General features: G+C 42.1%; 1 protein-coding gene across 1 annotated transcript; it reads left to right on the top strand.

Moving 5' to 3' along the window:
• ZNF365 (zinc finger protein 365) lies at positions 1 to 25,450 on the top strand. Its single transcript, XM_027091809.1, has 5 exons — positions 1 to 111; positions 1,802 to 2,557; positions 15,385 to 15,565; positions 21,793 to 21,830; positions 22,566 to 25,450. The coding sequence occupies exons 2-5, from the start codon at positions 1,815 to 1,817 to the stop codon at positions 22,828 to 22,830; spliced, it is 1,227 nt and encodes a 408-aa protein (XP_026947610.1). The 5' UTR covers positions 1 to 111; positions 1,802 to 1,814; the 3' UTR covers positions 22,831 to 25,450.

Below are 25,450 nucleotides of genomic sequence, written 5' to 3' on the forward strand. Positions count from 1 at the left end.
GGACCAGCTCAGCCTGATTTACGGCTCTGCTGAAAACCGCTTCGCACCCGCAGCAGTAGAAGCGTCGCGGCGGCAGCGGCAGCAGCAGCTGCAGGGGCAGCAACAAGTCGGGTAAGTGGGCATCTGCGCCCGCGGCCCGGCCCAGGGGGCGCGGCAGACGGGGCCGTCCGGGCTAGGCAGTAGGTCCCGTCCCCGTACCACGGCGGGGAGTTGGGCTTCTCGGCCCCCGCCTGCGGGAACTCGTGTGCGCATGTATCCACTCTGGCACCGACGGGCTGGCACGCTGCGGGGCAGGGGCGGGGAGAGCCGGGACCCCCGAGGCACAGTCATTTCCAGCTTGCCCTGCGTAGGCAGAGGAAATTAGGGCTTGTCCGCCCACGCTGTGAACTGGAGCTTCCTCTGGGCCATTGAAACCTTGCGTACTCCCGGAGTGCGTGATTACCCATTTCCCCATGCAGGGATTCCACTCCTTCCCCTTGCTCCCTAGAATCCCGAGTTCCCCTTCTTCACCTCTGGCCTGAGTTTCCGGCCAGGGCTGGCATCCTATCTCCAGAAAACCCGTGGTCCAACAGCCCGGTGTAGCACAGGAAGAGGGTCCCCTCTTTGGGGGCCAGAGGCTTATTAACCTGGAAGCTTTGCCTAGCTGTGTGGGGACCGTTGGCTCCTCTACTTCTGAAGAGGCTGAGGGGCCTAGGAACAACACTTCTCAGTCTAGACCTCTGTTTGGGGCCCAGCGCTTGTTACATTTAAGAAGAAACCCTTCCTGGAGGGAATAGATAGGCGCTGCTTGTGGAATCGGGTTGCTAGCAGTCATCTGTTGCTAGGGCTAAGATAATAAATGTCTGCAAGGAAATAAGAACTTCCCGTTATTAAAAGAGTTATGCTGATACCCACCTGGTTCAAACTTTTGCCATCCTAGAGGTTTTCGTGTTAAAACAGACAGGACAAATCCAACCAGGACACTCTGTTTTAATAAAATCTTGTCTGTGGCCCCACTTAACGTCCAATAGTATTTGACATATTGGGTTTCCAGATTTCAGTAAATCTGGAGTATTGGGGGGGGCATCATTATTATGATAACACTTTGATTTAAATCATCATGGCAATAATTTAAAAACAAAATTAAGGGCAAAAATCTCAGGTTGAAAAATTTTCAGCTGATTGTGTGCTTAATGCCACTGCACCTAGTTTGAGTGATAACCTTTCCTATACTTGAGGAAAGACTGCTGAGCTTGCTGTCTTAGGACCTGTTTTGGCAATTCATGTGAGTTTTTCTCATTTTTTTTTTGTATTCATGCTTATCAGTGTCATCAGTAAAATAGGACACTTTTTTGCAGTTACTGTACTAAATTCAGGAGGGCAGGAAACTTGAATTCCACGTCAGAATCTGACACTGTCCATTTGACCTTGGATTAATTACTTTACCTCCTTGCTCCAGTCTTCTCATCTGTGGAAAGGGAATGTTACCCACCTTTTTTATCCTAAGCAGGGTTTGGCAAACTTTGTCTATAAAGGCCAAGTAGTAAGTAGTTTTGACTTAGCCTGCTGTAGAGCCTCTGTCTCAACTATTCACCTCTATCGTTTAGTGCAAAAGCAGCAGTAGACAATATGCAAATGAGTGGAATGTGGCTGGATTTGGCCCATGGATTGTAGGTTTTTAATTTTAGTAATAAGATATTAAATGCAAAAGTCATTTGGAATTTAAAAGCCTCTGTCCTCATGGAGATGATCAGCAACAATCATTTCAGTAGCATTTTTTAAACAGACGTGCCAATTACCTGTTTTATTCTCCCCTGCCCAGGACTTTGAGAGTAATGCAACAGAAGGCTTTTGAGGAAAGCAGATACCCCTGGCAGGAGTCCTTTGAGAATGTCGCTGTGTGCCTGCCATTCCGCTGCCCGAGGTGTGGGGACCATACCAGATTTAGAAGCCTGTCCTCATTGAGGGCCCATCTGGAATTCAGTCACAGCTACCAGGAAAGAACCCTCTTGACAAAATGCAGCCTCTTTCCGTCCCTCAAAGACACAGACCTAGTCAGTTCCTCAGAACCCCTGAAACAGGGAAAATTGCAGAGCTGTGGCAACATAGTGAAGCAGAAACCGAGCTATGTTAACTTGTGTAGCATTTCGCATGAACACGGCAAGGACAGGAAGCCATTCGAGGTGGTGGCAGAGAGGCCTGTGTCCTATGTGCAGACCTACACTACGGTAGACCTACGTGCAGACTCGCTGGATGGCCCGAGGTCCAGTCCTGGCCTTCCCACCTCAGACACCAAAGCAGCTTTCGAGGCACATGTCAGAGAAAAATTCAATCGGATGGTCGAGGCTGTGGACAGGACCATTGAGAAGAGAATCGATAAACTCACCAAAGAGCTGGCGCAGAAAACGGCTGAACTGTTGGAAGTTCGGGCAGCTTTTGTGCAGCTGACTCAGAAAAAGCAGGAAGTGCAGAGACGAGAGCGGGCCCTGAATAGACAGGTGGATGTGGCCGTGGAGATGATCGCAGCGCTGAGGCAACGCCTGATGGAATCCGAAGAGGAGCTTCTCAGGAAAGAAGAGTAAGTGGCGTTGAAACAGGATGCTAACCCCGTTGCTTTAGGCCCTTCCCACCCCCTCACAAGTTACACTCGAATGTTAAGCAAGGTTTGGTTTTAATCACTTGCAGGTACCTTGGCTACATCTCCCATTGATATAGTTGAATGTAGGAGGCATAAGGCTTTTAATACTATTTACCCTCTCCACTGTGGTCTCCAGCTCAGCAACATGAAAGTCGAAATATCGAATTCCTTCTCACTTTGGAAACTGTAAACCACTACAAATAATTGTTTTAGAGAGAGGAGTAGTGCAGTCTGTTCATGGGACCCTTTCCTGGCCGTGGTTGTGGGTGGGGTGGGGAGGGGGGGTGGGAGGGAGCTGAGAGGGAAGGCAGAAAGGGAGTACTAGGGGACCCTTTCTGTCTCACTGACCGTCTCCGGGCAATAAAATCAAGAACATGAGAGGCTGTCTTGTTCAAGTATACTCTAAATATAAATAATTTTGGCTTCTTTGCCATGTTGGATTACCTGTCCATATTAATTACATGTCAATAGCAGAGAATCTGTTAATTATAATTTTTATTTTGAAGAAGCAGACATTAGGATACCCAGAGGAAGCTTCTGAGATTTCCATACTCTTCTAATTTAAGTTTGAGAATTTTCTTTTTGTAAAATACTAGACTAAGTCATGCCCGCTTGCAAAGAGTTCACACGGGTTTTTACAAGTTATAGGTGATCAGAGAAGCTATTACTTTAAAAATTATCACACTTGGAAAAGCATTTCCTTATCAATGAGTATGGATTCAACCCAAACTAGAAAAGTATATGTAACAATGCAGTGTTATTTCCCAAATGCTTAATGTTGGATTTAATTTTCTTTTTTTTTGGCGGTAAGCGGGCCTCTCACTGTTGTAGCCCCTCCCGTTGCGGAGCACAGGCTCCGGACGCGCAGGCTCAGCGGCCGTGGCTCACAGGCCCTCCGCGGCACGCGGGATCTTCCCGGGCCGGGGCACGAACCCGTGTCCCCTGCATCGGCAGGCGGACTCTCAACCACTGCGCCACCAGGGAAGCCCTGGATTTAATTTTAAATGGAGGCTCAGAATTCACAGAACCAAAGGATGTAAAAATTGATTGACTGAAACAGCCTAAAAGGCAGGTTTTCAAATAAGTTGAGTTCTATTATACAGATTGTCTTAATTTCATGCTTTCTTTGCCCTGTGGCACTCTTCTATTTTGTGTTCTCTCTTAAAATGTAGTAAATTAAAGCTTCTCTACTTGGTAAGAGGCTGAGAAACTCTATATATTAAAGAGATCATCACTTGCTATTACTAAATGCTTACTGCCTACCTAGAGGGAAAGCCTGCTCTGCTCAACTAGATGATTTTAAAATCATGTAGTGAGGACGGATTTGAATCAGCCATTGATTTATTGATACTCTGCTCCTAGGGAGATGATCTCCATCGAAAAATGTTTCTCTCTTGGTTCTTGATGTTCCCTGGTGGGAAGCTAGTGCCTTGACCTGCTGTAGCACCCAGGGTGACTAACACTGCACCACTGAAAAAATGGCACATGGGGTTGCTCTATGTGCAGAGAAAAGCCTAGAATTAAATTAGTGATATTTCTGTGTGATTGACGAGCACTGAATTTAAAAGGCAACCAAATTAATTGTGTGCATTTACTTGTTTGTCATGTTTTATTTATTAAGTACACAGGTAATAATGGACATGGGATTTGGGGTGGTGGCTGCCTGGAGTATGGGAGAACAATGTGACGGTAGGGAGGAGCATATGGTTAGATGTAGGTTATTGTCAAGGATCTACCTTTTATTTTGGGTGGTGTGTTCAAGGGTGCTTTATTATTATTATTTTTTTTTTTTTTTGCGGTACGCGGGCCTCTCACTGTTGTTGCCTCTCCCGTTGCGGAGCACAAGCTCCGGATGCGCAGGCCCAGCGGCCATGGCTCATGGGCCCAGCCGCTCCACGGCGTGTGGGATCTTCCCGGACCGGGGCACGAACCCGTGTCCCCTGCTTTGGCAGGCGGCCTCTCAACCACTGCACCACGAGGGAAGCCCAAAGGGTGCTTTATTATTAAAAATAACTGGTTAACTAACTTTAGTAAAAGTGGGCCATGCATGAATCCATAGTGATAATATGTTATATATGGTTAATCCAGTGCTGTTACCTGAGGACCAGTTAAAAAATTAAATATACTTGTAAAAAAAAAAATTTAATGGGGTAAAATTGTATGTGTTACAAGTCCTCCCTCCTCACCAAACATCCCGCACCCCATCCTCTGGAGACAGCCACTGTTTAGTTCAGTGACTGTCCTTCTAGACCTTTCCTGTGTCCATACAATCATACGTACTTTTTATGCACATACAGAGTTACTGTGTTTTCCCAAGTGGAATCATGACACATACTATTCTAATCAGTTTGTTACTGATGAATACATGGTTTTGTTCCATTTTTCCTGATGTTAAAAATAATGTCTCAGTTAACGTCCTTGTACATATATCTTCATTCATGTTTTTAGGTGTATACCTGAGGGTACATTATGAGTTGATTTTTAGTATGACATTTTTGAACTACCAGGGGAAAAAAAGCAATGACATTTAAAAAAACACCTTAAATGAAAATTCAGTGAAACTGCCTTAAACTTTTAAACATAAAATAAACAAAGTCTTCATTTTGTTAAGACTTCATTTGGCCTGTGCCATTAATTTCTGTATTCAAGCCTCAAATAATCACTCTTTCTGTACATAAAATAGAACTGAAAGAGTCTTCTTTCCAGGAAGGACAGTGGAGCTCTTGGTCTGAGAGAGCAACTGTGGCCAACAGCCTCAGTGGCTACAGTGTCTAAATCCCCCACCCCAAAATGGGGAGCAGAGCAAGCCAGCTGCCCATCTGTCACACTACTGAAACCAGGGTGATTTGACTACATCTGCCTGGCTGGGCCACGCTCCTTCCTTCCACCACTCCCTCACAGTGCTAAGCCTTCCACCAAAGAGATGGCCTTTCATATACAGAAGACCTGCTTGGCCAACGAACATACCAGGAGTTGTGCTCTCCTGTTAAACCCCTCCAAACGAGCTCTCAAGGCCCATTTGTGAGAAGAAGTAGGTTGTTACAGTCCCATTTGAAATTGACTTAAACTCTGGGGACCCTTTAAGACACAGATAGTAGCTTTGGTTTAAAAAAAAGCAAACACCTAGTATTTGACATTCACATGAGGCTCTCTTGCTTATGGATTTCCCCCATAACTTTAAAATTCTTTCTTTCATACTGAAAAAAAAAAAAAGACTTGAGGGCTGATTCTGCCTTGAGGCCATCTATAGGCTGAATCAACTCGGATTACAGAAGTCATATATATGCTCTGTAACAGAGGAGGCTGTTTGAACTGGCAGTGTTTTGTACTTTTGTCCTGAGTCTCATTGTACCTCCACAGAGAGGTATCTGTATGTTTTTGGAGTGCAAATCCAAGAAAGAAACTGCTCATTGTCTTCACAAAGTTTGTGCAACTTTAAAAGTCCTATGGAAACAGGTACTTGTATTTACTTGTTCAGGAGTATTCAGAGCTTGCAGGGTAGCACTGCCCATGATCAGGTAAATCAGTCCTAGCCAACCTTGCAGTAAGGTGTCCCTTAACAAGAAAGGACAGATTGTAGCTGATTCCTGGCTGAGTTGGTGACCTGGGCTTTGGAGAACATCAGTGTAATAGCAGTAATCCTAAATTTACTTGCACACTCATCTGTTGGTAAGGTTGGAAGGCCCTGACTGAGCACCTGTGATGTGCCCAGCACTGTGCTAGGTGTGTTTGGGGGACATGAAATTCTTGGTCTTTTTCCCTAAGGAACTTACATGCTACATAGGAAGAATAAAACATACCCATGTTCAAACTCAGGGTAGTTTGAAAAAGTGCTTACATACAAGCCACAGTTTCAAGTTGATGAACATTAGAGAACGCATTTTCCCCATGTGGTGAGGCCAAACTGAAGGAGTGAGGAGGAAAGGTGGGATTTGCATTGGTAGCTGGAGGACAGTGACATTGAAGGACGTCAGAGAGGTGACTGTTGTAAACGAACCCTGAGGGGACGTGTAATTTTAGTTCTGGAAGGTACCCACCTTCATTTTACAGATTTGGAAAATAAAGCCCAGAACAGTAGAATGACAAGGACAAAAATTTAGTAGCAAAGCTGAAACAGGAACCCAAGTTCCCTATCTCTCTGCTGAGTGCTTTTTCCATTAATTCACTGTGCTTCAGCCAGACTTTTGAAAATACGCCATCTGCCCAGAGCATCAAGACTTAGGTAATACCAAATCTGGCCCATTTTGGAATGGCTTGCTTCTCTGCTGTGTTGAGAGGGCTGCCATGGTGACATCATTTATTTTTCTGATGAGATTAAAGAAAATGTCAGGTGGCATCAAAGGTGCTGGGAAATGGGGAAATAGTGGCGTCATCAGTATAGTTGATATTAAGCTTCTGGAACACCAACCCAGGACTTGTAACTTCCAACAACGGCTTTTAACTTGATCCTCTGGATGTCTGTTCCCTGTCAGGGTAGAGTACATGCCACTACCAGCCTTTGATGGCAGTGAGGGACCTCTTTGTAATTCCATCTCTAATTTCCATCCTGCTCCCTTGCGAGCTATGACAGATAGAATCTCTCCCTTCTTCCTTCATCATTTGACTTGTTCCCAGCCTGGTGTCAGCCAGAAGACAAATCTTTACTGAGTGCTTGCTGAGTGCCAGGTACTATTCTAGGTTCTGGTCATACAGTGATAACCAAATGAGTCCAGTTCCTGCTTTTATGACAGGAGTAGACAAGCAGATAAATTAGACATTAAACATCATTAGGGGTATGTTAAAAGAGACATCGAGGGGTGGCTTGAACCAGGAATGTCCATTTAGGTTTCTATCCAAAGCTGGCCGTAGAATGCTGTCCTTTGAAGGACAAGTTTGACTTGGTAACTTGCTTTGCACAATTAAACCCTCTTGCCACTTAATTACGTCTTTCCCAGTTTTGATCAGCTAAAGCAGTGCGTGGACAGCGTGGTCTCCAGACTGATCCATAGCTAGGAAGCAGGCCGAGAAAAATCATGTCAGATGTAGAGTTCAGTGGGACAGGGAGGTATCTGTTTGCTCCACATTTTACTGCATTTATGTAAATGGGGCCTCTCTATCCAGGCTGTGTTCCATGCAGACTTACGAACCAATGTAGGAAAAACTGGATGTCAAATATTCCCTCTTAGAGATGGCATCTGGTAAAATTTGGAGACCCCCCCCAAAAAATTTCTATTTGTCTCTCTCATGTCTGTCCCTCCCTCCCCAAACTACCCTTTCTGTCTGGACTGAGGGGCTTAGAATGTGGTTTTGATCTATTTATAAGAATAATTTGACTTTCATCCTTAGAGTTATTTTTTAAGTTCTTAATTAGAACCATATATTACACTTTTTGGTGTGTTCCAGGAAGTTAAAAAGGAGAGATGAGGCAAAGGGCTAACAAGAGTAGAAATGTGACATGGCTCCCGATGTGGGGCAGGTGTGGGTTCCACCCTGTGGGCCCCGCCAGGGATACAGGAGCTGACCCCGAGCTCTGAGTGTGCAGCCTGGCTTCCAGTGCTCGGAGGTGATTGGCTCCAGCTTTATGATTTGCCTCGTGGCTGACATTACAGTCGGTCTGAGGTGTTCTGTGATCAGTAGCTAGGCTATTTTTAGCCAGGGGTATTTTTACTGTTTCATATACCTCTGAAGAGGTTCATAAATCAGTAATGCAAAATGAAATTTAAATAACTTGGTAGAACTTTGCCCTTGGGATAAGAAGCTGTTAAAGGTGTTGTTTAAGAACAGGAGAGAGAGGGCTTCCCTGGTGGCGCAGTGGTTGAGAATCTGCCTGCCAATGCAGGGGACATGGGTTCAAGCCCTGGTCTGGGAAGATCCCATATGCCGCGGAGCAACTAGGCCCGTGAGCCACAACTACTGAGCCTGCGCGCCTGGAGCTTGTGCTCTGCAACGAGAGGCTGCGATAGTGAGAGGCCCGTGCGCCGCGATGAAGAGTGGCCCCTGCTTGCCACAACTAGAGAAAGCCCTCGCACTGAAACGAAGACCCGACACAGCAAAAATAAATAAATAAATAAATTACTAAGACTCCTACTCCCAACATCTAAAAAAAAAAAAAAAAAAAAAGTGCTGGATGTTTAAAAACAAAAAAAAGAACAGGAGAGAGGCATCAATTTTAGATCCCACCTTCATTTCTGCAGCAGGTACCTGTGTTGTAGGTTACTTACTGGTTTTATGCCCCAATACTTGTCTGGAAAAAGAGACAAGGAAACCTAAGTATCTTTTAGTCAGCTAAAGATTTTTGTCTAGAGATGTGGTTAGACATCTCATGCATTCAGCAGAAATTTGTGGAGTCTCTGTTGTGTGCTGGGCTCAACATTAGGTGCTGTGGGAGTCACAGTGTAGGAGCAGGCCAGGGCCCTGAACTCGCTGATTTTGTGATTGACGGCGTCAGTGGCACGACGAGTCCCTGCAGTGTGTGCTGTGATAGGCTGCATGGTCTGCGGGAGAATACAGCAGGTCACCCAGCCCACATTTAGGCGAGTGGAGCCCTCAGGTTAGAGGGATCATTAGAGTGGGGGCTTGGGAAGGGACCCTGGGGGAGGGAACAGCATCTGCAGAAGAAAGCATCTGGCTTGTAGGCTGAGTGGAGTTCACTGATGCTGGAGCAGAAAGGAGGTGATGTGCAGTGATGAGACCCAAGGGGATTGTAAGGCTAAAGGATGTCCATGAAAGGTGGAAACGTAGGGAGATAGACATGATAAATGGTTTGTGGATAGTAGATTACAATGAGTGATATGATCAGTGTGTCGTCCCTCATTAACAATGCATAGTTTGGGACTTCCCTGGTGTAGTGGTCCAGTGGGTAGGACTCCGTGCTCCCAATGCAGGGGGCCCGGGTTCCATCCCTGGTCGGGGAACTAGATCCTACATGCCGCAACTGGGAGTCTGCATGCCACAACTAAGAAGTCCACATGACGCAACTAAAGATCCCACATGCTGCAACGAAGATCCAGCATGCCGCAAATAAAACCCTTCGCAGCCAAAATAAATAAATAAGTAAATATTTAAAACAAACAAACAAACAAAAGCAATGCATAGTTCAATGCCAATGTAAAATCGCAATGAACACCACGGTGCGTTAACGTGCATTTCCCTCTATCTCTACACCTGCTTCTAGAGTGTGTTGTTCACATGATAGTATATCTTCGATTTTTTTTTTGAAATTAACCCATCTTTAACCCACTTCAGAAGAAGGAATTGAAGGGGTTCAATCTGTAAAAAATAAAATATTATCTATGTTTTAGACCTTTATAACCATCCTGTAAATAAATGAGTGCATGAGTGAACAAATATTTTTTTCTCAATAAAACTTTGATCGTACTGAAGGGGCTTTTTCACTCAGTGCTTCCTTCTACTGTGTTTGTTTTTGAATGCCTGTGAATCTCAGGATACTGAAAGATTTCTAGGTCTGCACATCATTCAGCATGATAACGAACTTCAGGCCAGTTTCTTATACTATAGTGGTATTCTGGTATCTTCTCCTTTAGTATCAGATATTGCTTTAAATAAGCATATTTTCCATCGAAGCTTAAAACCTGAATTTCAGTCATTTTTAACCTTTTTAAAAAAAATAAATAAGAAGTCAAAGATAGGGCTGGAAGCAGCCTAGAATCAGTTAATTTCCCCAGAGCTGGTCTGCACCCACACCTGGACTGAATTTCACGTTTGCCCTTATCTTCTCATCTGGCCTTCCAGCTTTACACTGTATTCTGAGTTAGGGTTGAGAACTTAAAATAAAACCACACAGGTCTTTTACTCTGCTGTCTGATAGCATGTGTTATTCTTTTTCTTAGTCACATTCAGCCCAGCTTTGTAATTTTGTATTTATTTCAGTATTTGTTTCTTTTAATGTCCGCCTCCCCCACTATGTGAGGGGTCTGTGCAAGACAGCCGGGTCCAGCCTGCCACCTGTTTTTGTGGAGCCCCATGCTAAGAATAGTTTTTATATTTCTAAATGCTTGAAAAAAATTCAAAAGAGAAATAATAATTCATGATATATGAAAATTATATGAAATTCAAATTTCAGTGTCCACAAATTAAGTTTTATTGTTACACAGCCTCTGTGGCTCTTTTGTGCTAGGCAGACTTGAGTAGTTGCAACGGAGACCGTATGGACTGCAGAGCCTAAACTATTTACTCTCTGGCCCTTTACAGAAAAAGTTGGCTGACCCCTGGTTAGACAGTAAGCTTCATGAGGACAGCCACCGGTTCGTGAATGCCCTCGCACTAAGCCCAGTACCTTGTAGCATTCAGTAGATGTTTGTTGAGTTCCTGAATAATGGAGTAAATAAATGTATGGATTGTGGCTGCATCGTACTAGAGTTCTAGCCCACGTCGTCCACCCTTACCAGAGCTCTGAGGTTTAGCATCACCCTGTACATGGCATGGCAGCAGTTCTCAAACTTTTTGGCCTCGCTTCCCCTTACACTCTTAAAAAAATCTGAGGACCCCAAGAAGCTTTTCTCTGTGTGGGTTTTATCTATCAATATTTACTGTATTAAAAATTAAAATTTAGAAAGTAAAAACACTAATGCATATAAAAATAATGATATTCAATCCATTACTTGTTAACATATTTTTGTGAAAAAGAACAATTTTCCCAAAAACAATTTAGTGAAATGAGTGGTATTGTTTTCAAAGTTTTGCGAATACTTTTAATGCCTGGCTTATTTAATAGGAGGCAGCTGAAACTTAGTTCTGCCTTTAATGTGTTGCAAATTTGTTGTTTTGGTTGAAGTAGATGAAGGAAATCCAGTCTCACACAGATATGTAGTAGGAAAATGGAGAGAGGTATGTTAACAGCCTTTTGAGAGAATAGTGGATATTCTGCTTTGATATTATGCCAGAGCTTGACAGTTGGTAGCTTCTCAAAGGTTAACTGCAATGTGGAATCTGAAACCACATCAGTGAACGAACACTCCCTTCTCCCCTCCATTGAAATCCATTGGTCTGTCTTGCACTTTGAATGGATATTTTACTGTTTGGAGTATAATGATTAAAGAAAGTACAAATGCAACGTAGTTAAATCTCTGTCTTTTTCATTCAGGAAATTCACAAGATTCCTTGGGAAAATAAGACGTGTTTCTGGATATTGTTAATCCAGACTGAACAGGATGTGAGGGGGGGATTTGAAGTTGTGTACATGTGCTATTCCACAATTAATCACTAGTTTCTGTTCCTGTTTTTACCTAATACAGATACCCAAACACAATCTCAGTAAGAACTTCTCCAGGCCTTGTCTCATGTAACTTCTCTTTTAAAATTAAATCATCACTGTTTTAAATGTCTTTTTTTTTTTTTTTTTCTTAGTTGATGTGAAACATCCATAAGCTGAAATTAGGTTAGCATTGGTGCCAGGTTGTTTGGAAAAAAGGGTATTAACTTCTTAGCTTTAGGGGACAAGATAATTGAATGAGGGAGGTTAGAAAAAGATGCTTCATTTTTACAACATAACACTCCACAATCAACTAGTGGCATTAATGTTTTAAAAATTTTTATATGGAACCGGTAATAAAACATCACATGATTTAAAAATGTAGCCACAATCATAAGCTGTATTGCATTCAGATTTTGTTTTCTTGCTTTTGAGATGTTAATTCTGTGGGATTAAGCTGTCAAGTATTGCTGTCTTATATTCTAAACTGTAACAGCCTGAGAGCTCAAGAATAGTAAATATGCACAGAGAAAAAAAAAGACTGGAAAAAATACACCAGAATGTTCACAGTAGTTACCTCTGGGTGGTAGGATTATGGGTCATTTTTTGTTTCTTCCTTGTCCTTTTTAAACATTGACTACAACAAATATTTATTGAATATTATGTGTCATGTATTGTACTGAGTGATGGGCTTACAGCAAAGAACAAAAAGCTGATTCAGTCCCTGCTCAGTTAGATCTTCCATAGGTCACTTTTTGTATTTCCTATAATAAACATGAAATATTTCTGTAATGAGATAAATATAGTAAATATTATAAACCAAAATGAATTGAAAAAATATAGTGGCTCTTTTTGCTATGTTTTTGGTTTTGGTGGGCGAGAGGGTTGTGGGTTTTTGGTTGTTTCCCCTGTAAGTACCAATTTGGAGACTGGTTTATGAGTCAGTTATCCTAAACGTCACCAAACATCACCAGTAAACATCACTTGACTCCAAATGAATTGAAGCCTTGATATTGGAAAGAGGAAGGAGCAGCCATTTCCTGGGCTTTGTTTTCGGTGGTGCTTTTGACCTGTGTGAAGATATCCCATCCAGGCGTTCTCAGTTGTAACTAAGAACCATGACAGGGCTGGATGTGGCACCTGGATGGACCCTCCACTGTTTTGCTGCTGGTTGGGGTTTGTGACTTACCTAGGAGGCAGGTCAGAGCCAAATGACGGCAGAGCTTGAAAACTGGCTTGTGTCCGTGGCTTGAACAGCTTGGAAAGTGCACATCTTCTATGCAGGGCTCATACGGAAACATCTGGAAATAAACTTGAAACTTAATGATGAAAGAGAACTTTCCAAAAGGACTCTTATTTCCTATATGTGACTACTTCTTAGCTCCTGAAAGATAATGGAATTATTATGGGCTCTGGGTTTATGTTTGATCTGGATAGGAAACTAGAAAAAAGGGGACTGGTATGATGAGCAATTTTTGGAGTGAATCATTGTTAGAACCAGTCTCTTTTCTGTTTTTATAAACATAGAATTTTATAAATATATAATATAACATTTTACAGAGACGTTTGACTCTGTAGGAAGTGTCAGAAAAGTTTCAGTATGGCCAAGTGTGATGTAATATATTTATGAGAGAAAAGTCATGACTAATTGTAAAAGTGGCTCCCTGACCAGTTGTACAGAATAAAGGATCTGGAAGCCACCACCAACTGTTTTGCAAAGACCTTCTTTGAAACTATGACTTCCTGAGCTGAACATCCCTGAAGTTCTACTCTCAAGAAATTATGGAGCTTAGCAGAAAATAAAAATCAAGTGGAGGTTGAGAAGATTCAGAGAAGGCAGTGAATTTAATGAACTCTCTAGAACAACTGCATGAGGTTAGATTTAAGAAAACATTTAGATTTTTTAATCTAAAATGAATGAAGTTTAGGGGAACAATGATCAGAGTCCTTAGAATCTTGGTTCTGCGTGAGTAGAACATGGCCAGAAACATGAGGGACCGCTCTCTGAAGGTTGCGAGTTCAAAGACACATAAAGGAAATACTATATCCAACAGGTAGTGAAATTATGGAAATCAGTAGCTCCAGTGAGTGTGACAAAACAGACAAAGGGGATGGCCAAAAAGATCTTCATGATTTCTTATTAAGTGAGGCAAAGCAAATGAGAGAATTGTGATACTATATACCTGGTAGTACTGATATGTGTGTGTGTATGTGTGTGTGTGTGTGTGTGTGTGTGTGTGTGTGTATTTGTAGAGATGTTTGTGAGGATGGTTACCAAAATGTAAACAGTGGTGGTCTTAGGATAATGGGGTTTCAGGTGATATTTTCTTCATTATATTTTAATGTGTTTGAATTTTTTATAAAGAACTTATTTAGTTATAATTCAGTAAAGTATTATTTTCATCTTGCATTAGAAATAAAAAGATATAAAATAGTAATATAGTTATTAAAATTTTTCTGGATCTCTGAATCACAATGAATTATGTAGGTAAAGGTATTTTGCTCAACTTTTTAGGGAAGGGCAACCTGAACATTGCTTCTCCTATGTCAGCTAAAGTAGCTTCCCCAACAGACCTTGGATCTACCTCAAGATGGCAGTTCTTGGACTGTTTCATTCTTAGCTCAGAAATATACTATTGGGGCTTCCCTGGTGGCGCAGTGGTTGAGAGTCCGCCTGCCAATGCAGGGGACGCAGGTTTGTGCCCCGGTCCAGGAAGATCCCACATGCCGCGGAGCGGCTGGGCCCGTGAGCCATGGCTGCTGAGCCTGCGCGTCCGGAGCCTGTGCTCTGCAACGGGAGAGGCCACAACAGTGAGAGGCCCGCATAATGCAAAAAAAAAATATATATATATATATATATATATATATATATATATATATATATATACTATTGGACATGGTGACTCCTTTTATATGCTTTGGTGCTCAGTGTGGCCTCTTGCTTCCATACTTCCTTCCCTGTAGTCTTTTCTTCCCCAATAGCCAGACTTTTCAAATGTAAGTCAGAACTTTTCTCAAAAGTGGCCAGTGGTTTCCCATCTCATAATAACATCTGGCACACTGACCTGTGAGGCCCCGCCTGGCTCCCTGCTCTGGCTGTCCTCCCCTCCCCACTCTGCTTTGTCCTTGCAGGCCTCCTTGCTGTACCTCAGGCCATTCTGCACATTCCCACCAAGCACCTGGCTTGCTCTTCCCAGCTATCTGCATGGCTGTTCCTTGCTTCCTGGTGTCTGTTCAAATGCTGCCCCATCCAAAAGGTTGTCCTGACTTTGCTTTCTATAGTTTCACTTACTCCTTCCCTTCCTCCATCATTTGCTGTCCCCGTGCCCTGTTTCTCCTTAGCACTTATCACCATATGACATATATGTTTATTTGTATATTTTATAGTGACTGTCTTCTACTAAAATGTAGTGTCTAAATGTGTCACTTAAAATGTAATTTTATCTCTTTTATCATGCTGTGGCCATACTGCCTAGGGCAGTACCTGACACATAGTAGGCACTCAGTAAATATGTATTGAATGAATGAATTCCTGTCTCGCTTCTGCATTTTGTGTTCTGATGTTTTTGCCTTGCAGAGAAGTGGTTACATTCAACCATTTCCTGGAAGCAGCCGCTGAGAAGGAGGTTCAAGGGAAAGCTCGGCTCCAGGACTTTATTGAGAACCTGCTGCACCGGGTAGAACTGGCGGAAAAGCAGTTGGAGTACTATCACAGCCAGCAGGCCGCTGGCCTCTGCCGGGACACCAGTGAGCACGTGGTGAGTCACGCAGGCCCCACACCAGGTGTGAGGGCTGTGATATATCAGGTGGGGTCAAGGACGGAAGAAACGGGAACTGGAGAATGATTTGCAGGAATTTTCTAGACATCATTTGAAAGCACTGCCCTGGCCATGCCTGTGTCAGGGAAGTGATACAGGTGAGTTCAAGACACTTGGAAGTAAACAACATCCTGGATGCACGGTCTCCATTTCTTCACTCTCCAGCTCCACACCAAGCTGAGTTGGTAGAAATATTTTTATATTGTAGAATGACAGTTTGAAGTATACAAAGAAATCATCTGTGCCTACCTTGGTGTCAAGTATATTGGAAGTTATTATCCTGTTTTGGAGCTCTTCAAGGAATCTTCTGAAAACTTCCATGCTTCTTAGTTAGCAAAATTTAACCACATTTTTTCTTTAATAGGAAGGAAAACACTATTTGGTAGTCTCTATTGGTGAAACATTCTTTAAGTAGATTTTCAAAAAGGCTAAGAAAAATTCACAGGTGATATGCTATAATACATTTTTGCATACAATTTTACATATGGTTTCAGGGACTTAAAAAACGCCTAGAGCCCAAATGAGAACCCTGAATATGGATGAAGGTCCAGACTCTCATAAGTGGCTTTTTTTTTTGGCTGCATTGGGTCTTCGGTGCTGCGCGAGGGCTTTCTCTAGTTGTGGCGAGCGGGGGCTACTCTTTGTTGTGGTGCACGGGCTTATCGTTGCGGTGGCTTCTCTTGTTGCAGAGCATGGGCTCTAGGTGCGCGGGCTTCACTAGTTGTAGCACGTGGGCTCAGCAGTTGTGGCGCACACAGGCTTAGTTGCTCCACGGCACGTGGGATCTTCCTGGACGTGGATTGAACCCATGTCCCCTGCATTGGCAGGTGGATTCTTAACCATTGCGCCACCAGGGAAGGCCCTCATAAGTGGCTTTATCAAGATTACCTGGTCTCTTCAGAGGGTGGGGTGTTTACAAATAACCATGCTGTAGGTGTCAGAGGTGGATGGCCATATTTGCCCTCTATACAATCTCCTTGGTGGTATAAACAACAAAGCCAAAGAATGGATTTTTGAAAACCTAAAGTGGTTTATTTATAACATTTTCATTATCCATTGAATTTTATTTATGCTTACCACCTTCCCAGATTTAAAGATGATTCTTTTACTAACCCCCAAATGGACTATATATATGAGGAAAAGAAAAATAGGGAACATTTATGCTAACCAAAAGGTTAGGAAGATTGCTACTGGTTGATTGAAAAGTTTAGGTTGAGCAGTCTGGAAGCCAAGATTAACAGAATACATGATTAAATAATCGAAGAAGGAATGAAATGAAAGGCATGTGGATAAAGAAGGAAGACGGGAGGGAGAGAGACAGCAGGAAAGAACAGAGACATGGAGGAAGGAAAGAAATGAAGAATCTTACACAGTGCCTACTGTAGTAACGTTCCCTCAGCCTTCGAGCCGTACAGCTGGGCAAGCGCCAGAACTTCCCAGTCAGGAACAAAGTAGACTGGAAGGAAGTAAATGTGTCATGCTTGTGAGGTTTCAGTAACTGTCATCAAAGCAGTTTCAGCTACGTGACGTATTTATTATTTTCCAGGTGGGTGTCTGTGGTCTCCTGAGAAGGAACGTTTATTCCCCTCCTCGATTCCCCTGTCACCTCCTTGGGAAATGCAAGAGTGCAGTCTCGGCTGGAGGGACACTCTGAGCCCTTTCCTGCCTCCTTCTTCCACCTTGCCATCTCTCAGGGGAGGGTTGTGGCATGAGGTCACCGAGCCCAGATGTGAGGTGAGAGGGCCTGGCTTCTAGATCATTCCCACCCTGCTTCTGACTGGATGAGACAGTTTGTCTTCCTGGGCCTATCATTCTTCTATAAAATGAAGCAGTTGGACTAGATGCTGTATAAGGGCTTTTGGCCTCTTAAATTCTGTGATCATCACCTGACTTTGGTGATTAGGAATTCTAAAATTAAAATGTAGCCATGATATTTTCAGTATTTAGTCTTATTAGTAACCCAGAACTAAGAAATGTATAAATTATTAGTAACCCAGAGCTAAGAAGGTCTCAGAGAAAATAATGGAAGGCAATGAGAAAGAAAGGAAGCCCATTAGTTCTCGCCTTTATTTATATTTCTGTGCTCACTTCTTCTGCTGACTTTACTTTTCCAGCTTGGAAACTGAACACCTTTTAAAAGACATGGCCAGTCCTTACTTCTCATCCTGCTGTATCATGTAATCAAAAGTTGAACAGCATCTCAGCTCTTCTAGTCAGATGTATAGATATAAAATTATGTGTGTGTATGTGTACACATAACATATATATACACACACGCACACATAAGTATGTGTATATACATACACACACACACACACATATACATGTACATACAAATACGGTAGGACATTTAATTAATAAATATTTGTTTCTGTTCTCTATGTCCCAAAACCTGACATCATCTGCCTTCTTCAGATTTGATCTACATAAGGAAGAGTTGACTAATTCAGATCAAATAAAGTGCAGTTAAGATTGTAGCAGGGAATTTAGAAGTGAGAGCTGTCTGTGAGTAGGGCATGATCAGGCTGTAGTGAGGTCAGCTGACTTTTGGAGGGAGAACACATTGCCCTGAGAAGACCAAGAATGAGATGTTTGATTTCTGAAAGTATGGGCAGATGTGGTTTCCCCTGTTTCCATGTATAGTCCTCTAAACTCTACTTTGGACCATAGCGTACCACGTTATGAGACAGTCTACAAACCCTAAGACCATTTTACCTTTTTACTTAGTCTGTTTCATCATAATAAAATACATTCACCACGTCTTTGATGTAATTAAACTACTCAGTCTGGCCTCTCTGGTATCTGTGGCTATGGATACATGGAAGAACTTGGATTCTTTTAGCAGGAAAACCTTTGAATCGTATCTTTAGTAACCTATTTGGCCCAGCTGAATGAAGGTGCAGGGCACCGAGAAGCCTAGGCTTCTGGAGCCTCAGCCCCGCCCAGGAGAGCTCCTTGCCACAGTGCACCCCAGGATGGAGTAGAACTTTCTGACTGACTCCCCCCACCTCCGCTGCCTCCTCCAGAACAGTGGGGAATGCTGTCAGGAGCCTGGCTGGCTCTTGCCATCTCCAACAAGGCTGCTGTACAGAAACAGTGCGGCCTTGTCATCTCCCTTCTTTTCCAGCCCCCAGTTCCCTCCCTCTCTCCTCTTCCCTCTTTTTCTCATTACCACCTCCAGAGAGTAGTGACATTTCTAGATTGACGTGTTAAATTGCTTCTTTCTAAGACGTCTTCTAGCTTTAAGATTCTTTTGTGCTCTAGAAGAATTTCCTTCCCCCCTCATGTTTAGTGCCTTTTCTGAAATAATGTTTCGGCATATGTATCTTTCCCTTAATCCTCTTGAGCATTTATGTTCTTTTTCACCTGGCCGACTTCTAAAAATGTAATATGCTTACTCAGGTAATTTGTCTGTATGCTCAGAAACATGCTGTTGAATTAGACACAAAGTGACCTAATATCTCATCTGCCAAAATCACTCACAGAACTGCTCAAATGGAAGGTCATGAAATAGCTTGGATAATCTTATTTTAAGCATTGCATTTATTTCCTGCAGCTTGCTAAATTAGGACTAGCAGTAATTCATTTAACATATTTACTGGGGATGCAGTGCTTACTGGGTGCTGAGGAAACTGCTGTGAATGAGATCAATGAGGTCCCTGGTCTCAGGGAGGAGGGGCACACAATAAGCAAACAGATAATGAAGATAATTTCATATAGTGAAGATCCTACTATAAAGAAAAAAGTAAGATGATATGTTTGAGATGGCCACTTTAGCTTTAGCAAAAAGCTTTCAAAAAAAGCCTTGCTGAAGAGGCAACATTTGCACTGTGACCTGAATAACAAGGACGCAGCTCTGTGAGAATTTGGAAGTGGAATATTCTAGGCAAAGGAATAGGAAATGCAGCTGCCTCAGGAGGGAACAAGCTTGGCATGTTTGAGTGGTGGGTGATAAGTCAGAGAGGTAGGAAGGATCCAGATCAGGCAGGGGCTTCTTGGTCATATAAGGAGTTTGCATATGTTCCACTGCACACGGGGAAGCCATTGGAAGGTTTTAAGTAGGAGGTGATCTGTGTTTTAGCAAAATCACTCTGCTGCTCTGTGGGGAATTGACTGGAGGGGTGCAAAAATGAGCGACAAGTTAGAAAGCTCTTCTCTTGTGGCAGATGAGGGGGGATGGCAGCTTGGGTAGAACCGAGTTGAGAGAGGTGAAGGGTATCGGATATGTTCTTGGAGGAAAATTGACAAGACCAGCTGGCCTTGCTGAAGGATTAGATTTAGCTGGCGAGGGAAAGTGAGCAGTCAAAAATGAGTCCAAGGTTTTGGCCTCAAAAATTGAGTATATACAGAGGGGAAGTTGGAGGAGGGCTAGGTGTCCAGTTTCCCAAAACCTATCATAACCTGAGACACCATATTTGTCTTTTAAGTACTTAAATTGGCTCTCAGTGCAAGGTTATTTATATTTTTTCAACCTGAAACCTTGACCAAGGACTCTCTTGATCCCCATCTTCATACCCTCCTCTCCCTAAATAAAAAGAAGACAAAGTAGCTGGACCAGGAGAAAATGGAGGTAGGTAGTTGGGCTAAGTGGGAAGAGCATCTCCATCTGCCTGAGGCTGTGGAGGCCTCTTGTGTTCACAGGGAGGAGAGCACATGAAATTCTTTGGTGCCTGTGATATCGGCCCCACCTCCACCCCAAGACTCATAATCTAGCAGATCACTGTTGGCCTTTTCCCTGTGAGAGAAGCGCACACACACACACAACTTTTGCATAAAATTCCAAAGGGAATTATGTACCCATATGCAATACATCATCACACTATATGCTTGCATACATACATAAAGTTGAACATATTTTGTCATGCCTGAATAATAATAATTTTTTTTTAAGTGGGAAAGTATTTAAAAGGAAGGAAAACCCTGTAAGTTTTTAGAGTTTATATACACACTAAAACCCATTCAAGGAGCCCAGCTGATGGGGAGCGGGGGCAGGCGGACTGGGAGAAAGAGGGTAGAAATGCTGATGCCTTTGGGGTTCCCGGAAACTACCAGTCTGGTGTTTGCCGGAGCCATCTGTTCCCCCTTCTTTGTATATTGCAAGACCTCATGACCCTCACGCAGGGAATGTGCCTTTTTCTGTTCACGTTTACTACTCTCATGCCAAACCCAGCCAGCGTGGACAGGGTCAGCAATAATGCGGACTTTCAGTTGTGTCCCAAGGCAGAAGGCAGGAGTCCCATCTTACCTTCCTAGGCACGTGACCCTCAGAAGTCTGCTGAAGAAAGCTGCTTTCTGATTTGCTCCTGACTAAAGTTCAAGCTTCACACAGAAGACCTGGAGGAAGATCCTGTTATGCTGAGCTTGGTTTCTCCGGTGATTTGAGTATAGCAGGGATGCATGTCTTGGCCACGCTGCGCCAGGATGGCCCTTTCTCCACATTCTCTTTGTCGTCAGTCTGCTTGCGGATGTGACACCACTTCTTTCAGTAAAGGCTGCATGAGGGAGGTTGGGAATATGCTATAAATACACTTGCCTATAAAGTGTCTGGTGACATGTGGAACACAAAATGATAATTATCATTTATTCTGCAAATGATATTCTGAGCCCAGCCACAAAAGTGCATGCAGATATTTTATTGAGAGTGGAAAATAACCTCAAAGATGGATGGCCTCAGGACATTTGTGGAGTTGGTCTTCGTATGCTCTCATTTTAGAAATGATGTATTTTAGGCAATAAACATTTGATGCCAATTTTCCCCGTAGTTGATACACTGTGACCAGACATAGCTGTGGTAAATTAGCTGCAAATACAGGCTGAATCAATCAAGAAATAATGGCACATCATTCCAGTTTTTAAAAACATGTTTCTTCAAGTGTTGTTCTCTTGAGGGGCTGTTTAACTTTTTGAAATTTTTGAGATCTGCTGATACTGGCTTCTTGGAAATCTCAGAACAGGGAGCCACAGAGGCTTCCTGAGTAAGCAGAGCTGAGCATGAAACGTTCTTGTTCTCCGCGGTGATGGATGGTGCCATGGGCAGTGATCCCAATACCAGTTACCGGCTTCTTTAATGGGAATACAGTTTCTTAAAAATATAAGCAACGAGGATTTTAAAAGCCGAATCCAGCCTTTAAGTGAAGTAATGTTTTGTCTTATTTGTTTTCCTTCAGCTTACAGATATCTCCTCAAATAGGAAATCCAAATGCCTGTATGTATATCTTTTTATACTTAGGCTATTTGATATTGTTTGCATAATATGTGTTCCTGTTGCACTTTATATGATATCTATAATATAAGTGGATTGGAGAGTTTCAGGAGAAAATTTACCTCCTTGTGTACCTAACTTTCTAAAATGTGGATGTGACTTTTAACTCTGCTAATAGTCTGTGAGTATACGGCAGTATGATAGTAATGCAGGAGTCTTTTTAAAATATTGTATAATATAACTTTCTCTTATTGTGCTATAGTGTAGTCGTAATATCTCTGTAGCACTATTAATGTAGTGTGCACACTAATTTACATATATATATATACATTTGTACTGTGAATCATATACTTTATGATAGCTGTACTACAGATTTGTTTGAATCCCCTAGAAGTCACTTGAAGAGTCAAGAGATAAGGGTTCTGGTCCCATCTTCTCCATAGACCACTGTATGTATTACCCTGGATAGTCATTTAAGTTTTCTCTACCTCAGTTTTTATCACTGGTAAATAAGACTAGTAATATCTCCCTGGGAATTTAGTATCATGAGATCACTTCATGAAGGCCATAGAAATTTTTGGAAGAAAAATATCAATATATATTATTTGTTTTACTGGCAGCATTATTGCCACCTTAGCATGCAGGAGTGATTGTTCCATGAGTAGTTTTTATTCTTTTAAGGATTTAAAGAAATCTTTCTTTCTGCTCATCTCCCTCCCCGCCCCCAACCATTTGTAGAAGCCGAGGGCACCCACATTCTGTGTGTAACCACCCTGATCTCAAGACCCATTTCCATCCAAAGGGAAGGAGCTACCTGAAAAAAGCCAAGGATGACAGAGCCAGCATGCAGCCTGCTAATAAGTCCATGCACGAACAGGCCGAGTCCGCAAGAGAACTCTGCAGACCAGCAAAGAAAGGGGAGCCTCTAGGATTTACCCGGAAAGGCAACATAAGGCCCAAAATGGCCAAAAAAAAGCCAACAGCGATTGTGAACATCATCTGAAAGGGTGGATGGCTCTGGACAACCACCACTGGGCTTTGGGAATGTTGTTCTAGGGGTCAGTAATGTTCTTTTAGACACAAGCCATCATAAAACACATTTCATGTCCATACAGGCACCTGGATTAACCAGAATTTAACAAACGGAAATCTCGGTGAACCAGAATTTTTTACAAGTCCCTTTTGGAAGCAAGAGGCAAATTACAGAAAGAATTTTTTTAAAATGCAAGCAGTCTTATTCCAAACTTTTAGTAAAATGAAGCTCCAACTTCTAAGATGGTTAGCCCGTCTCCAGCCGTTTCCACATCTGGAGTTCTGTGCAGTGGTTAATTCTCAGGCCCAAGGCCAAAAAAGATGTCAGGCACTGGAAAAAAACTCAACCTGTGCCCCCTGCTCTGTGAGTTGTGAGGCAAGGAATGGGAATGTAAAGTCCTGTTAATAGTAGTGAAATAAACATATTTTTGTTTGTTTTTAACCTTACCCTCAATTACTTTGGGAGCTTCCAAAATAAGGCTGTTTCCCTGAGTATTCTGATTGATCAATATTTCAGTGTTTGGGCTGCTTCAAGGACTCGTTCTGTCAGACTTCAGTTGTCATTTCGACAGACTGTTTTCTAGTTTGCTTCATTCAGGTTTTTGTTTCCCTGGATGCATGTTTATTCTTACTTTGATGCACCTCTGTTCTCTTCTTTGGCTGAGTATTCTGCACCCTAAGACCAAGCTGCCAGCCTCTATCTTAATAGCTGCTTCTACTGCTATGGTTGGGGAGGATAGTAAAACACTTTTGATCGGCACCCATCACCAGTTCAGGGTCTGAATGGTTGGATGCCAGTGGATTGCACATTTAGTGCATTGTGAGCCATCCCGGAGACACCACAGATGTTACTCAGCCCTTTCCTAAGACCTGCTTCCCGGGGGGTGTCAGCATCCTCTCTGTTAGCTGTAGGCATGACTTTCTCCTTGCTGGCCTAACTTTTTCCACCTCCTGCTGCTTCTGTGCCCTTTTATGACTAAAATACATGTTCTTACCTTTCAACCAAGTATCTGATGTATTTGCTGTATACGGCCTTCTAAAGTAATTTCTGAAATAAACATTGCATGTGGGATCCAGGATCTGAGATTGTCCTCCCCGCCCTGCCTCCCTAAAATGGCCTTGGTTTCCATAAAGAACCATCTGTTACGAACCTCCTGCTTTACAATTTTCTTCAAGAATGAATTTCCGTGTTACTTTTTTTTTTTTTAATTAGCAATATCATCAGGTCTCCTGCAGAGTTTACAAGTGCTGACATTCTTCTGGAAATAAGAACAATTATGTCCACAAATATATACATTTATTTGTATAAATGTACAGCACATAACACATACAAAATATATATGTCAAGTATATTAATAATTTATTTTTAAATACTCATGAAAAAGGTGTGTGTTTGTGGTGGGTGGTTTTTAAACTATGTATTTTCATGTAAATTGAATTCTCTTATTTTAAAAATTAAAGCTGTAACCTAATTAACATTAGTAGAATTATGATTGTTATTGCAATAAGCATCAGATTAGCAATGCATTAAAAATAGGTAACAAAGCAATTACTTAAAATGCCAGTAAATTGAAAAGTGTAACTTATACAAATGCTTTGAACCTATCGTAGTGAAAATGTTAATTTTTGAATCTTCACCTTGACTTTTGGCTCACGGGGGTGGGCTTTTCACGTGGCGTATAGGCAACTATTAAGTGGGAAAATACATTGCTGTGAATATCACTGTTTAGGCTAACACTAAAAACTGTAACGTTATAATAATTATTTATTTGGAGAATTAATCTCCTTCAAGGTTATTTATTATTGATGTTTATACCATGATTGCACTTTAGCCTTTTACATACTAAAAACTTGACTTGTTTGTTGTATTGCATGCTCTTTGTCCCATAATGTGTATGTGCAATGACAACAGTTTGCTTTTAAAGGTGATAGAAGCCAGATTTTTTTCCCCATTTTATTTAATGTAACTTACATTTTCAATTTTCATTTAATATGCCTAGAGGGCATGACAGCTCTCTTTGACAGTGGTACCCAGTGACCTTAAGAAAGCACCATAATGTCATATCTACTCTATGTACATTACACAAGAGAAATGATTTTAAGGTTTATTATATTAAAAAATTTTTTTTAAGTTCTAACTAAATTCTGACTCTTACATAAGGAGATGCATTATGTATATTGTGCTTCCTTAGAGACATAAATTTGCTTTTGAGACATGGGAGCCACCTCATGCTAAGGGATATCCCATTTACATGCCTTGGCCTGAGTCTTGTGCCATGTCCAACTTGGGTCTTATTTTTAAATATTTTCTGTGTCTTAATAGGCAGTCAACCTTAGAATTGCTTTTTTGAAGAAATCACCAAAGTTTCTGGGAAAACATGTTCAAGTTTAAACTGAAGAATGGATCTAATTTTATCATTTGCTTTGTAAGGAAGAAATCTTTATTTCAAACCTTCTTTCATTCTCTTTTCCCAAACTAGGTTACAGATTCTTAAATGCAAAGTTCAGATAACTTAGACACTGTTTTCCGGTATTCTTCAGGGTCATTCTGTTGTATGGAAGTAGGAATATTCTGTTCCCAGATTTAAAAA

The sequence above is a fragment of the Aethalodelphis obliquidens genome, unplaced genomic scaffold, assembly GCF_003676395.1.
Source record: "Aethalodelphis obliquidens isolate GAN/ISIS:26980383/991018 unplaced genomic scaffold, ASM367639v1 scaffold73, whole genome shotgun sequence".
Taxonomy (NCBI): domain Eukaryota; kingdom Metazoa; phylum Chordata; class Mammalia; order Artiodactyla; family Delphinidae; genus Aethalodelphis; species Aethalodelphis obliquidens.